The sequence below is a fragment of the Drosophila sechellia genome, chromosome 3R, assembly GCF_004382195.2.
Source record: "Drosophila sechellia strain sech25 chromosome 3R, ASM438219v1, whole genome shotgun sequence".
NCBI classification, from domain to species: Eukaryota; Metazoa; Arthropoda; class Insecta; order Diptera; family Drosophilidae; genus Drosophila; species Drosophila sechellia.
This window is the reverse complement of record NC_045952.1, coordinates 11,601,354-11,617,489: the sequence shown is the minus strand read 5'-3', so window position 1 is coordinate 11,617,489 and position 16,136 is coordinate 11,601,354. Positions and strand designations below refer to the sequence as shown.

General features: G+C 42.2%; 2 protein-coding genes across 2 annotated transcripts; one reads left to right on the top strand and one right to left on the bottom strand.

Annotated features, from left to right (window-relative positions):
- The first annotated feature begins 1,751 nt into the window (after positions 1-1,751).
- LOC6616810 (peroxidase) lies at positions 1,752-15,776 on the top strand. The gene is made up of 9 exons (XM_032721222.1): positions 1,752-2,108; positions 13,133-13,302; positions 13,360-13,566; positions 13,627-13,838; positions 13,898-14,642; positions 14,705-14,861; positions 14,923-15,292; positions 15,356-15,461; positions 15,520-15,776. The coding sequence occupies exons 2-9, from the start codon at positions 13,133-13,135 to the stop codon at positions 15,623-15,625; spliced, it is 2,073 nt and encodes a 690-aa protein (XP_032577113.1). The 5' UTR covers positions 1,752-2,108; the 3' UTR covers positions 15,626-15,776.
- On the bottom strand, positions 6,163-8,299 carry LOC6616811 (adenylosuccinate lyase). Its single transcript, XM_002041112.2, has one exon. The coding sequence runs from the start codon at positions 8,182-8,184 to the stop codon at positions 6,739-6,741; it is 1,446 nt and encodes a 481-aa protein (XP_002041148.2). The 5' UTR covers positions 8,185-8,299; the 3' UTR covers positions 6,163-6,738.
- Positions 15,777-16,136: the final 360 nt, after the last annotated feature.

Here is a 16,136-nt window from a genome sequence, read left to right as displayed (position 1 = left end):
CTCCAGTTCGAATTGCAGATTTCAATCAAAAGACTTACGAAATAACCGAAATGAATTGGTTTTTTCAATAAACATGATTTTCAATGTTATGACGATTAAGAGTAATAAGTGATAATCTTCATAAATTCAGCATCGTGAGTGCATCCAAAAACTCAAGTAAGTGGGCGTTTCAAACCGGTAGGGGCGTGGCGTGTCATGTACCTTTTTTGTGGGTACATTGTGGGGGAAATAAGTATTTGAAAATGTAAGTCACGCGCCTGTTCACCAGACAACTAAGATTTGTGAAGTCACATGTTTCAAGGCTCCAACCGGTCTCTTGTTAGCCTGGTTTTTTGGCTAAACATATGTAGCTTCACGTGTACTTACCGTCTCTTAAACATTAAAAATACAACATTTGTTCGATACAGATACAGAAACAGATTCGGAATTTTGATTTTTCGAGTTTGTCCAGTTACAAGCGATGACCAATTGTTTCGTTCTGCGGCGGTTTTGCCAATTAGAACGAATTAATTTTGCAATTACGCGCCACGCACAAAACAGGTCCATGGGTTATTTGGGTTTAGGAGTCGATCAAATTGAATCAATTAGACACAAATCAATTTATTTGCAACGAACAAACAAAAAGCAAACGAGTTATGACCGATACCTGATTTTTGTCAACCTTTATTACGGATAGGACTTTTAATCGATCTGTAATACATTTGACAGATCCAATTGTGTGTGAATGTGACGTATGTAATGATAGGCTTTTTTGCTAAGCCATGTTTAACTCTTTCCATGCAACTTTGTCGACTGCACATTTTACGGCCAGGTAATGCTGACAGATAATTACGAACTGTTTGAAGATTTGGTAATACGATTGATTTAGACAGCGGCAAACATTCCGGGCCAGACATACTTTAAACGCTTTTCTTGTTTGCTGTTAGGTGCTCTCATACCAATGTGTGCTTGATTTTGAAGTCAAATAGCATTCCAAAATTTAAATCGCCAGAAGCTTTCAAATCGTGTCTTCAAAGTTATTTATAAAACTTTTAAAATATTTTTTTTTTCTCAACTACATTTCTTAATTCCCACACGTATATTGGGGTGTCTTTTTATGCCAAGTAGTGTCCGCAATTATGTGCATTAAGCTCTAGGACGGCCCAAATGTTTAATTAATGAAACAATTAGCCGTAACGACGGTCACGCAGAGCCGGTGACACACAACATAAAACCAAAATGTGGATTTTGAAACATTTTCGAAAGAAAAGCTTTCTAGGTCATTTTAGCCGCGGTGTGCTCACATTACCATTACATAGGTTGGCACTCAGAAAGGTCAGCGGGTCTCCATCAGAGAGCAATAAAGACCAATAACCAATAGCATTAGGCACACTTTACACCTGGCTAAGATAAGCAGTGTCCTGGCCAAAAGCGACAACTGTCCGAACATAAATTACATAAAGCATAAACGCAGCGACGTTTTCAATAGCGCCATTAAATTGGAGCAGAGAGTAGAAAAAAGGCAGCCGGGGAGCCTTTGATTTACACACTCGCGCAGATGCAAGTACAGTGCAACCGGTGCCAGCCTGCTCTTACCAACTCAACTCTCCGCGGATATGCGGCTCAGAAACGCTAACGTTAACGCTAACGCTAACGCTAGCGCCAACATTTGCGCATGCGCGGCGGCGCAGCGGATTCGATATAAAAGGCCCAAATTCAGCGGCAGCGCAGTTAGTTCGCCTTGGGCCTTGCCACAGTTAACCAAACGATCCCGAAACCGTAGCATTCAAGTGGAGCCGGCAGTTAATCGTCGACGGATTAGCACTAAGCCCTCTACTTTTGTGGGCAGGTGCAAACCCAATTAAACGGTGAACTGCAGTTTTCACGTCAATAACAGTCGCGAAAACCAACATAATTCGCAGCAATTTGCTCACCTCAGCGTGGAATTCGCGATTGCGCACTCCAAATTGGTTGATTGTAAATAAGGTGATTGAGTATCGCGAGGGAACCCCTCCGCTGGATTCCCCCCTCACCAAAGCCGTTGGCAATAAAAGTGAAAGAACTACATTGTATTCGCAAACAAACTGTTGATTAATCGTCTGGAGAAAGGATATTCGCTTCAAGCTACCGTAAGTACAAAAAGTGCGGTAACGCAACTTAATAGCCGCGAAAATACATGGCTATTTCACCAAACCGTTTATAAACATGAACATAAACATAACCAGACCACAAAAATGCGTATCATCGATATTAAATTTCTGGGAATGTTTGGATTTCAAAAATTAATTATTTATCGAGAAATCACCCCAAAATTTAATTATTTAAAGTTTATCGGTTATTTGCAAGTACAAAATTTTTTGTTTTTGAAAGCTGAAATACTTGTTCGACTTTTTGAGTTCAATAATAACAATAAAAACAGCCAGAAATAAAACACATTTTTCAAATCAGATGTTAATGATTTGATCTACATTTTGAAAACCGCAAGCTGCACAGCCAATTTTATTTAAATTAAAATTAGGACAACAACAATAGCCTCGCATTATGTTGCATTACTTTAATGGATTAGAAAAGTTGATATCTATATTTATCAGCAATCTGATAATTATCAACTCATTAGTAACTAAGGGCCCAGTGATCAACAAATTGCTAAAATAAAACCCAAACCCAATAATTTAGAGTAATTACCTGTATTAAATTAAACGCCATAAATGATTGGCTGCCAATGTCAATTATTTGTATCTGCAAGCTGCAGCTTAACAACCTCAATTGCATAAATTACCTTAATTTGTTTAAAGAAAGGGCACCAGGTAATAAAACCATATTAGGATACCGTTCATGCAAATACATATGTCTGTTAACAGCTTTGGTTTTGAAACGAAATGAGGTTTTTAATTAATAGGCAATTATGAAGCACAATAGCTCCGCGTACTTAAAGCACATACCGGTTTGCAAAACTGCTCTAAATTACACATTTTAATATAGATTACGGTCAAGCGTTGTTTTTAAAACCACTCGAAGCCGTTGGCGGTAAACAAGTGACCCAAAGCGTTGCGTTGAAAGTAACAAATCTTTTAATTACAACCAAGACAATTATTTTGAGATCCAAAGCGGCGACCTTCAGGCTTCCATTGCGGGTCTTTCGACAAAGGTTTCCATTCAACTAAAAACCAAAAAAATTTAAAAAAAAACATTAAAACCAAAACCGAAAAACCACATTGATCGGCACCCGCAGTAGTGGCCTTTTGAATGCCTCGAATTGATTTCATTTTACTGCATTCTAGCCAAGTCCGGTGTTTTGATTCGGCTCGAGTACTTTGATATAAATCTCAGGCTCTTGACAGCTGAGATATATGCTCCATACTATGGACAATTCATTTTCCTTTCTTCTGGCCATTAGGCATTCACTGAGTTATTCAGCTAGAACATTTGAATCGATCATTCGAATCAGGTTTTCGATCGTCCGTGACTTATTACGTGGGCTTTACTTTCTCTATCGATCGGAATCTTTTAAGCCCGTTATGCAAACGCAGCCAATATTGTGGCGTATGGCGTATGCCTTAATACTTTCATATATTTCACTGCATCCGACGACTTGCCGCCATTCACCTGGTGGTCTTAAGTCTTGACGCTTACGCTGTTCGAACTGCCATTTAGCTGGAAACCCAGAAGTCATTTACGATCTTTGGGCCGCAGGTATGTAAATTTGCACAGGCGTCGCTGGCAGGTCTTGTTGTATCCGTCTTTGTCGGTCGATCTCACATAAAATTAATTTATTGTATAGGAAATAATGAGACCTGCGCTTCGAGTCACGACACCGCTATCCAACATCCAACAATGGCAGATATTAGTTTTGGGAACTATCGGCTGAAAGACAAGAAACACCAGACTGTGCAACTGCCACCCATTCCAATTAGTTTAGTTGCACATAATTGACAGACATGCATAATTCACTTATGGTGTTCAATCCAGCTAGTTAGACCGAGTTATCCAAGCTTTACACACCCATACGTTCCAGAATTGCGTGAGCAAACTGTTGAACCACCCACTGAAGAAATAGAAACTTAAAAACTTGGCCAGTTCCAAAGTGAATGAATTATATCTACTATCCTAAACGATCACTTCACAGGTTGAAAGCCAGTTAAGACCAATATATCTACGCATCGAGCGTCTAAAAATAACTGGAGTAATCTATGTATGTATGTAGCCACTGGTCACCTAGAGAAGTGGGCGTTTTTACGGACGTTGCACCCAATCTCGTGCATAAGTCGGCTTGCCAAATCGAAGGCGGTGTCTGAAATGGCTTGGACCCATGACTCCATGGCAGACAGCCCGTCGTGTGCGAAGTCCACATGGCGGATTTATTGGCCCAAGAACCACAGAGCACTTGGCCAATTAATGCAATTACCTGAGCGAATTAAACAATAGCTTAATTAATTAGCTGAGGTGCTTGTGGAATGTGGCTGATGACCACAGACTTTCAAAATACTTTGCCATTTACCACAGTCAGCTTTTATCACTATAATTATCAGCATATGGAGATCATGTTCATTTCTATTAGTTCTTGGTTGAGTTAAATTAGATTGTTTAAAAAGAATGTAACCGGTGGAAAAGTAATCATTAGATAAGTCGGTCTCTTGGGAACTTTAAATTTATATTATTTTCAAATAACACTAAATGAGATGGTAAACTTCCTTATCGAATATTAAGTGTTTAACTTTTATAGACGCTTTAGTAGCCAGCAACAAAAGCATTTAACGCGCTTGGCTAAATATTTAAATTCCTTTTGCATAAAAGATTGGTAACGATTACACGCTTGGTAATGCCAGACGATTTTCGTGATTTCCATGACTTAATCCCCCACTGCTGTCGACCAACATCGATTGATCCAATTGAGCCAATCCCAAACCCAAAGAAAGCGATTGTGTATTCGGGTCCAACCAGTTTTGCCAATTTCACCCGGGGTGCATAATGTTTACCTCCATTTCGGAGTGCATGTCGGTTTCAAAGTCAAGGCCTCCGTACTCCCCAAGCCGACCAGCTTGCAACGGTCAACGGCAGCAGCAAGTAGCAAGTGGCAAGTGGCCACATGGCCCGTCCATAATTGGCGTCCATTACCACTTTGGTTGATCTGCAGCCGCTCGTCGGTTAGCTGATTCACGGGGCGTCTGTCACGACTTGTTCGTGAAACTCGAAATTGGCTTTTCCAGCTTCCTGCCATCGCAATCCTACACAGACGTAATAGTGATAATCCCCCGGCTAGAAGGTCGCGGACGATTAATGGGTCTGGGAAAATGTGATTCAATAAGGGCGACGGTCTGTTGAAGATGATGGCGTGAAAGCATATCCAGAAAAACGAGCCGACATTGCAGTAACACAATTTTCGAGTGCGATACACTTTAACGAAGAAATTGTATCTCGCGTGCCGAACGGATTGTCTTCGCTGTTAACTTCCGTTTTCGAATAGCTCTTGCAAGAGTTTTCCCTGCTCTGGTTGGCATTGTATTATTGTATTGTCACTGCCGTACTTTGCGTGTTAACCGGAACATCGTAATTACATTAGTTTTAATTGCAGCTAGCCAATACGACAGCACTACAATACAACAATATTCAACCAGGTAGCGGATCATAAAACATCTTGTCACCGCTGATTTCTTTGTTTTTCGCTTTACCATGCCGCGACAATGAGCTTAATTAGTCGAGCGGCTTGTCGCCACTTCGTTCATACAAGTGCGGCACACGTTCGGCTCATCATTTCACAGCCATCCGTCGACCAAAAAGGAAACTTGGAGCCTGTTGGCGTCGAGTTGATTAAAATGTTATGGCTACCAAATGCAGACAAGCAAAACTATTAGCAGCTAATAAAACAAGCTCAAAAAGCTAATTTTAGCTGTTTCCGTAGTGATTCAAATTGCTTTTCAATAGATTTTCACTCATTTAAACCAAATTTACTTTCACTGTTTAACTATCAGATCATAAAGTTTAAAGCCTTGTGTAGTGTTTGGCCTATGCGATCCATATTCATATTATATATCATATTCATTTACATAGTTCAACCAATGAGTTAATAAACCCATTGCGATCTTATCTGATCTGAATGCAGTCAATTAAATGTGATAATCCATTTAGCAACAGCAAAAGTGAGACGAACTCTTTGCGATTAGCAAACCAGTGTCGTACACTTACTTTTATGGGCTCGTATACTTTTATTGTGATATGATATTTCAGTTTTTCGTTAAAAACAATCTTAATTATGGAAACAAGATCAAAAGCATAAGATACTGTGCAGCTTAAAGTCAGTAGCAACTGTTTAAGAAACGCGCTTGCCAAGAAAATTCTCAGCACTGTTATGTTTAATATGTAGTATAATTAAAAGTATAGCAAGCGGCATGAGACCCGGAGACCCACTGTGCCGGAGCATCGTTGGAGTCGTGATATGTCAGCCCGAGTGGCGAACGGGAAAGGCACAGGCGGCAAATATGTGTATATGTTTACTCGGATCTAGAACGTCGACTCGAGTTCGATTCGAGGCTTGTGGTTTTGTTTTTCGTTTTTAGCCTTTAATTGTAAATAAGCTGGCAAAAAAAAACAAAAACAGAAAGACAAATCACGCCGGGGGTCTGACTGCCATCGACCCATTGAGTCTAAAAGGTGATAACATTGACTGCATCCAGTGGCTGACGCAGTTGGTTGGGTGCGAATGTGTGTGTGTATTTTACAAAATCAAATTCAGTGATTAAAACAGGGCAACATAATGGGCGTCTAGATGTTTAGCTTGACGTCTTGAACGTTCTTGAGGGCTTCAGAGTAGCGTGCCAGCACGGGTTCCACCTCCTCCTTGACGAACTCGCCCACTTGGTCGCTGGCGCGTCCAGTGAAGGTTTTCGCATCCAGTATGGTGTCCAGTTGCTCCAGGATGGGCGAAAAGTAGGGATCCTTGCGCACTCGATCCACGAGGTCGTTGTCCTTGCCATGCTGCTTCACCTGTGCTCCGGCCTCCTGGGACAGCACGCGAATCTTCTCGTGGCACACCTGGCGATCTCCTCCCGCCTTCACCATGGCCATGATAATATTCTCCGTGGACATGAACGGCAGCTCCTGTGAAATGTGACGTTCAATCACCTTCGGGTAGACCACCAATCCCTGCGATATGTTCAGCAGAGTGAGCAGGGCGGCATCCGCAGCCAGGAAGGCCTCGGATAGGGTCAACCTCCTGTTGGCAGAGTCATCTAGGGTGCGTTCCAGCCATTGGGTGGCATGTGTATTAGCAGCACTGCTGAACAAGGTGATGAGGTGACGGGCCAGAGCGCAACAACGCTCCGAGCGCATAGGGTTTCTCTTGTACGGCATGGCCGAGGAGCCAATCTGGGTGCTCTCGAAGGGCTCCTCCAGCTCTTTGCGAGAGGCGAGGATGCGCAGATCGGAGCACATCTTGTGGATGGTGGTGCCGAGGCTGGCAAGCGCGGCCACGATCTCCACATCCACCTTCCGGGAGTATGTTTGTCCGGTTACCGCATAGGCCTTTTTAAAGCCAGCCAGTTCGGTGACCAACAGATCCAGCTGCTTCACCTTCTCGCCATCCCCATTGAAGAGTTGCAGGAACGAGGCCTGGGTACCAGTAGTTCCCTTGACTCCACGGAAGCGCAGGTCCTCCAAACAGCGGGACAGCGCCCGTTCGTCCATGATCAGATCCTGAATCCACAGGCACGCCCTCTTGCCCACCGTGGTCAACTGCGCGGGCTGGAGATGAGTGAATCCCAACGTGGGCTGATCCTTGTAGCTCTGGGCAAACTGACTGAGACGAGCTATCACGCTGGCGACCCGTGGGAGGAGCAGTTTAAGAGCGTCCCTCAGTACAATCAAATCAGTGTTGTCGCCCACATAGCACGAGGTTGCTCCCAAATGGATCACCGGCGCAGCAGAGGGACACTGTTTGGCAAAGACGTGGACGTGGGCCATTACGTCGTGTCGCGTAAGGCGCTCCTCGGCGGCGGCCGCCTCAAAGTCGATGTTGCTGATCTGGAGCTCCATCTCGGCAATCTGGGCATCGCTAATCTCCAATCCCAGCCTGCTCTCCGCCTTCGCCAGCCACACCCACAACCGGCGCCAGGTGGAGAACTTGTTTTGGTCACTAAAGAGGAACTGCATCTCTTTGCTGGCGTAACGGGTGCTCAGCGGAGACTTGTAGCCCTCGTAGTTGCTAGCCATTTTTTCGGTATACTATGTAGGAGATTATGGACTATAAATCACAAGAACACTGGGCTAATAGTGCGTAATTACAAGCGAAGAGTCGGAAAACAACTGTTGCTTAATTGAACGATATTCTCACATGTGCCGGGGCAGTGTGACCGACTTGCGATAGGGCGATATGAAATACCATACGCACACACTAATATACCAAGTACTAAATGGACCGTTATATTTATATTCAAAAAGCGAAACCGGAAATGAGCAAATACGAATTTATTCAAATGAAGGTGTTCTAAAAGATATATTATATTATTTTAGTCCAGCCTTAAACTTTATGCGGCATAAATACTAGTTCTAGGATACAATTAAAATAATTTCCAAGCGATTTAACCTTGCCATTATAATACAATTAAATCTTATTATTTACGATATCTTTAGCTGTTAGCTTTATGATTTAAGTTGGCGGAAAGAACATACATTCTACAAAGTTTATGTGGTAGCCAATGTTTTGGTTATTTAAAGCTAAAAGCAAAAGTCTATAAAAATCTGCTTAGTATTGACTCATGTTTACTGGGCTATACGCTTAAATAACAACGTCATAAAAACTAGAAATAAAGTCACAATCCATAACCAGATAGCAATAAATCAAAAACACAACTTTCGGTACGCAAAAATGTAAAATAAATAGCTTTTAAATACGAACTAGTTTTTAACATCAATCGCTCTGTAGACTCTAATGCAAAAATCCAACTGACCATAAGATAAAAATCAGATCTCAACGTTTGTCACCGTAGTCATATTAATGGACAGTCCGTAAAAAGTAATTAAAATCGAAAAATGTCAAGCACTTTGTGGACAATTTTAATTTGCATTAGCCAAAGCCAAAACATACACATAATGACCAGCCAAAAATAGTGACCACTTGGAACAGAACTGGTTCGACGAAATCGGTGCAGTACAGTTAAGAATCAATTAGTGCATCGCATCTAAGGCGATTGCAAATTGCATTTGGCATGTGTGAAAATATCCAAATAGCTTCCAAATTCAGAAGCCTGAAAAATTCACCGGCCAAATGACCAAGCTCCAAGATTTCCAAGAGCGTGGGCCTGGGCACGAGATCTCGATCTGTACTCAATACCCCAGAGATCTTGTGATCTAACTTATGTTTCGTAAATCACCAGTGTCTTTTGGCTATGAAATTGCATATTGACGGCACTCTGACAAAATGCTGTCATTGGCTTGCATAAATTGTGATTTGAAACGACACATATTTTGTAATTAACGCGAGGATTTCTCGAGTTGCGAAACTTGGGAACCCGTACAAAAAAAAATAAAGAAATACCAGAGCAGTTGTAGCTTCTGATGGGTCCCGGTCCCATATTCCAGTTTTGGGTGCCCGACGCTTGGGACATTTTCCTTTTAAATGGCCATTTCAATTAGTGCTTGTTACTGTATCGGTCGGACAAATCGGAATGTCCTCGATTTTTGTGCACGCCACGTAGCCGCGTTTTTCATACCTATACCTCCGCCAAAAACAACCGATTGCAATGATGTTGTCGCTCTCCGGTTATAGAGCAGGTCTTATATGGTATATAGTTGGCCATAGACAGCCAATAAATCAATCACGGCATCACCAGGCGTCCGATGCACTATTTTACACTTTAATGATCACCAAATAGCTCGGGATATGAATTCGTTTTTAATTAGAAGTCGTTAAAGTCGTAAAAAATTTGCTCGCGTTGGCCAATTTCGTCACTCGATCTGGCCAAACTTGCCACGCCTTCTATGAAAGCTCATATATGGGTGCACATGCACCATTTAAGTGCATGGCTGCATAACGTATGGTCTATGTCAATCATGAAATTAGGCAAAGATAAAAAAGTGTACAGACATGACCAAAACAAATCGAGCCCTTTTCCGCTTCAATGACGTAACTTTTCCATTGGCCTTTTGATGTCATGTGGTTGAACAGTCCATAACTCATTATTTGGTATGCGCCCAAAGCTTTGGGAAAGTCAATCAAAACCGAATCATAAATCAATGTTCGCAGTCATTTAAATTGTAAAGCAAACTAGTTTCAAAATTGAAGTGCGCGTAAAATATGTTAATGCTGTGGAAAGATCGTTAGGTTAGTCCAGCCAATTCTTTTGGTATACAATTTACGTCAGGCAGTAATAACTCAATTGTTGTGAAATTTGGGATTGAAGCTATTTATCTTAAGAAGTTGTAGATGTAAATGAATAAAAAGAGAAGAATTATTTTGCAACGAGAATTTGGAATTCTACATAAGAAATTAGTATATATATCCAGGGCAAGCTTAGCGAAATAGCTGCTATAGGAACAAACAGTCGAAAATCGTGATTTTGTTTGAAAAATCATTTTGTTGCAAACAATATTGGATGAAAATTTGTCATTCATTTAATAACAATAACCACAAAATAATTTTATAGGTTATATACATTGATATAATTATATTTCAATTATTCAAAATTAAAAAAAAATATATATAATACATTTATATGTGCATATATACAAGGTGAAACAATATATAATTAAAAAAGATTGCTCAAGTAAATCAAATCAATCAATCTCTGAATTTTGACGGATTTATGTTGTAGCCCGAAGACATGGCTGCTCCTGGGCACCTGTCGGCACTTAAATTAAAAGTTTTCTTAATTTTAAAATGTTAATAAACACTGCACAAAAAGAATTATTAAGTTAAGTGGAAATGGACATAACGAGAAATCCAACGAAAGTTGGCAAACATAAACATAGAACATCTGGAACTATATAATAAACACAACACTAATTTACGAAAAACACAGAACGTCGTAAATATAAGTTCTGTTTTAAAACTGTACTAAATAGCATTTTTTTATTATACGAATGCCTTCCATTGCAGAGTAATGTCGATTTATAAGGTTTCTTATTTTGTCAAGTATTAAACATTTAATTAATTCACTCATTTAGCTGCCTCACAACTTCTGTGATCGTTAAATTGATTTACATCAAATATTCTTTAACAAAGTGGAGCAATATTTGCTCTTCAAGAACACGGCGCGCTTAAATAATATGCATGTATTCATTTTTTAGAAAGGGACTGCATGGCAAATTAGAATATAATAAGGCGACCAAACGATTCTTGTGAGCATTATAGCCACGACATGTCCGTCTAAGCGTTTCGCAGATCTCCCCGATCTTTCAGAGATTTTCTTGCGTTCTGCTACAGATTTCACCGATAGCCAACATCAGATATATATGTTTGTTTTATGTCCCAGCCATTCGTGTCTAGTACTTCTCATTAAGGCTGAGACCAACAATGTTGATGACGGCCCTGACCAACGGCTGCTGTTTAATGTGCTAACTTGCATATGGATTGGATTGGATTGTCTTGGCGTACAACTCAGACGTGTCCGCCTGAGACTGCAATTCAAATTTAAGTCGAGACTCGAATGCAGCGCTCTTTTCTATTGACAGGCGGCGATGTTGGCGTTGTGGTTTTAAATCCAGCCAATCATCGGTTCCAATCACCCGTTGAACCCATTCGAATTTAGAAGCCCCAGAGATGCACTCAGAAAAACATAGGAAACCACTTAGTTCTATTACAAAGTACTGATGTACATCAAGGCATTTTATTTTGAAATATTCAATTATTGGCTAAAAATAGCATTACAAATATTACATTAATAATTTATCAGTTTAAAACCTATGAGCTGTCAAGATAGCTGATGCCACCATGGGTTGTTCATATTATATATGATTTATTTAGACGGAGCTTTGCAAATAATTATAAAAAATGCATTATAAACAAATTGGCTGACTTAATGAATATATGTATTAATTGGGCACATTGACTCCCAGTGTAGGCGTGGGTTTCCTGGATAGGTCCACCGCCAATCGGCCGATCAATTCGGATCCATGGTCCAGGAAAGTGTAAGACTCATGGCACGAACTCGAATTGTTGTCTGGTCCATTGTTCTGCACGGCATGCAATTAAAACATTGACAGAGGGGCTGCCTTTGTTTTATTTTCTGAAATTTCTGGTGCCGGCGGATGCCAATGGATGCGGATTTGCATGCAGCAGCCAGCTGCTGGCCTTTTGTGGAAAAGGTTGGGAATGAGTTGGCTTAGTAGTCGGCAGAACGGGGCCGCAGACAAATTCATTATGTAAAGCTAACCATTACTGTCGATTCGGTCTGTTTACATAAGTAGCCTGCAAATTGGTCAAATATGCCGATGCCATGAAACAATTATGAGACTTTTCACGCTTTTGCGCGCCTTGAGCACACGAATCTGCATCTGAATTGCATTCATTGTGCTCAGATTTAAGCTCGGGGTTGGGTTTGGTGTTCGGTGTTTAAAGTATGGGTTTTAGGCCGAATACCATATAGTACACATAATACCCAGATAGCCGGATCTGAGCAATGAACATGTTCGTACTAAAATGTCGCAATAAATAATAATGAATGCGCACCAAAACGGTGATGAAACCTGTTGTGACCATATGTGAGCCAAAGGAGCCGGAGTCCAGATCGATCGGCTGCCGCAAAAAAAATGCAAAACGTTCCAGTTGTAGTTCACTTGCCGTCTGCAGCCGGCGAACATGAAATGTGTCCAATGTGTCCAACGTGTCCGAGTCGGTAGTGTTGGCTTCACGTATCAGTCGCTGGGAGATACATACAATGTATGCTCTTTTGGCCAGATGCAGGTGCCTCTGCAAAAAATTCGGCTTTTATGTGGGTTACCATACCAGCACCACTAATGCTGCTGAATGTGTTAGGAGTGCTAACAACTTTTTCCCATGTAGTTCAGGATGCCATATCCATAGATTGTAGATGGCCGTAAATGGCGGAGACCTTGGTCTGCAGTATTCATGATTAATGTGTCTTATTTTGAACAGGAAAAGCAAATTCCTTAAGTCTGCATTAAGTATTCATGTATTTAAATGATTTAATTTGAATTACAGATGATTAGGGCACGAGATCTTCTGCTCTTGGCCCTCTTGGGATTCATCTCCAGTGCACTTGGCCTCAAAGTTTCCTCTGGCTACCACATAGTCCACAATCAACCGCAATCATCCTTTCCCAACTATCATGGCTTTAGTTACCTCCAGGGCTCAGCTCCATATGTGATTGGGTAAGTTTTTTGGAATATTTCTTTTGTCATGCTCTTATGTGAGCCATTAACTTTTAGGAACAGCCTGCCTACCTCTCCGGCTCCACAAAATCCGTTTTCATCGCCTGCCAGTCCGCCGGTATCAGCTTATGGTTACAGTTTTCCCACAGCTGGCAGGGTGTCATGTGCTGCTCCTCCGGCAATTTGCGAAAAAACTGCCTACCGCACATTGGACGGATCCTGCAATCACTTGGAACAACCTGGCTTAGGAGTGGCTAATTCCAAGTAATTTATCTTTAATATTATTAAGCTATGCAGGAGTTTATATGACTATGTTCTTACTAGGTATGGTCGCCTGCTGACTCCTAAATATGCCGACGGCATTTCGGCACCCACCAGATCTGTGACAGGAGATGAGCTGCCCAGTGCTCGTCTTGTTTCCTTGGTTGCTTTCGGTGAACAGGATGTACCCGATCCGGAGTTCACGCTGCACAACATGCAGTGGGGCCAGATCATGACCCACGATATGAGCATGCAGGCTGGTGGCACTCAGTCCAGTAAGTAGTACATCTCAACTAGATATATTCCTGGATAAAGTCGCTTTATTATCCAACAGAAAAGCATCCCACACGTTGTTGCACCGACGATGGACGTCTAATTGGCCTGGACACCGCCCACAAGACCTGTTTCGCCATTATTGTGCCACCGCACGATCCGGCTTACTCCCAAGTGGGCACTGAGTGCCTCAACTTTGTGCGCACTCTGACGGATCGGGACTCTAACTGCCAATACCACGGTGGACCGGCGGAGCAGCTGTCGGTGGTGACCTCGTACTTGGATCTCTCGCTGGTATATGGCAATTCCATTCAACAGAACAGCGATATCCGTGAGTTCCAAGGAGGCCGGATGATTGTGGAGGAGCGTAACGGAGCCAAGTGGCTGCCGCTCTCTCGAAATGTGACCGGCGATTGTGATGCCGTTGATGCCAGTGAGGTGTGCTACCGCTCCGGAGACGTGAGGGTCAACCAGAATCCGGGCCTGGCCATTCTCCAGACGATCCTGCTGCGTGAACACAATCGCATTGCGGACGCCCTGTCGGCTCTGAATCCACACTACGATGATCGCACGCTGTTCCAGGAGGCGCGAAAGATCAACATTGCCCAGTATCAGCAGATCAGTTACTACGAATGGCTGCCCATCTTTTTAGGAGGAGAGAACATGCTGAAGAACCAGTTGATCTATAAGGCTCCATCCGGAAGCTACATCAACGATTTCAATCCCAACATTGATCCATCGGTGCTAAATGAGCACGCGACGGCCGCTTTCAGATATTTCCATTCCCAGATTGAAGGTCGTTTGGAGTAAGTGCCTATTTACTATTATGCGTTAAGAATATTGATTTATTTTTAATATTTTTGAGCAGTCTTCTTTCCGAGCTGCGTCAAGTTCTCGGCTCCCTGACCCTCAGCGACTGGTTCAATCGTCCCGGTATTATTGAGGTGGGAGATAACTTTGATTCCCTGACCAGAGGACATGCCACACAGCCCGAGGAGCTAACTGATATCAACTTTGACCGACAGGTGGGTACACAAATAACAGAATGAGAACACCTTTTTAACCTGTCAACCTTTCCTGGCTCAGATCAAGCACTTCCTTTTCAGAAGAAACATGCCCTTCGGTTCTGATCTGCGTTCCCTGGACATTCAACGTAATCGCGATCACGGTCTGGCTTCCTACAATGACATGAGGGAATTCTGTGGACTGAGACGTGCCCACTCGTGGGAGGGATACGGTGATCTAATCAGTCCACCAATTCTGGAGAAACTAAAGTCGCTGTACCCGAGCCACGAAGACGTGGACCTGACTGTGGGCGCTTCCTTGGAGGCGCATGTGGCCGGAGCTTTGGCTGGACCCACCTTCCTGTGCATCCTCACGGAACAGTTCTACAGAACCAGAGTGGGCGATCGTTTCTTCTTCGAAAACGGAGACAAGCTCACTGGATTTACTCCCGGTAAGAACAACATTTCTTCTCTGACTAATTTAAATATTCATTTAATAATGTCTAATTTCGTAGATCAACTGGAGGAGCTGAGGAAGGCCAGTATGGCCCGTTTGCTGTGCGACAATGGCAACCACATTTCATCCATGCAGCCCGAAGCTTTCCGAACTGTTTCCCATTCGTAAGTTCAAATTGATGAAATGGGTTTTTCTGAAAGTTACTGAGCTCTGAAATTACAGGAATCCGATTATGCCGTGCTCAAATATTCCACAAGTCGACCTCACCAAATGGATTGATCAAAAGCCATATGCCACTGTAGATCCGTCTCACTACGGAAAGAAGTAATCCCCTGCTGTGGGATCTATGCTTAACTAGTTGAATACAAAATACCGTTAGCTTAATCAGTAACATAAACGTAAATGCGAAGCCCCTCCCCCCCTTGTATGATAATGTCCCAAACTGATGTACAGAAATAAAGCCCTTACCATTTAAACAATCAACTTTACTTTTCCCTGACCTATAATCTTTGTAAGGTTTCATGGAAATGAAAAGAAGTCAAGGGCAAAGAAGATCAAGAACTTCCAGACCCGACCCCTTCTTATGCAATAGGTCCGGATAATGAACCGCCGGGTCCGAAAACCTTTACACTTTCGTTGACTTTGGGTTCACCCCGATTCATCGGGATTAATCATATGGAGACGCGCGACCGAGGTGTGAACAAGTTGATAGAAAAGGCCAATTAAGAGACAAAACTATTTTTCTGCCGTTTTTGAATCATTGTTCAATTTGAATCGTAAAGCGAAACAATCGACAACAGAGAATGTGTTCTTTTTTGCATATGTCTTCTGTTTTCATA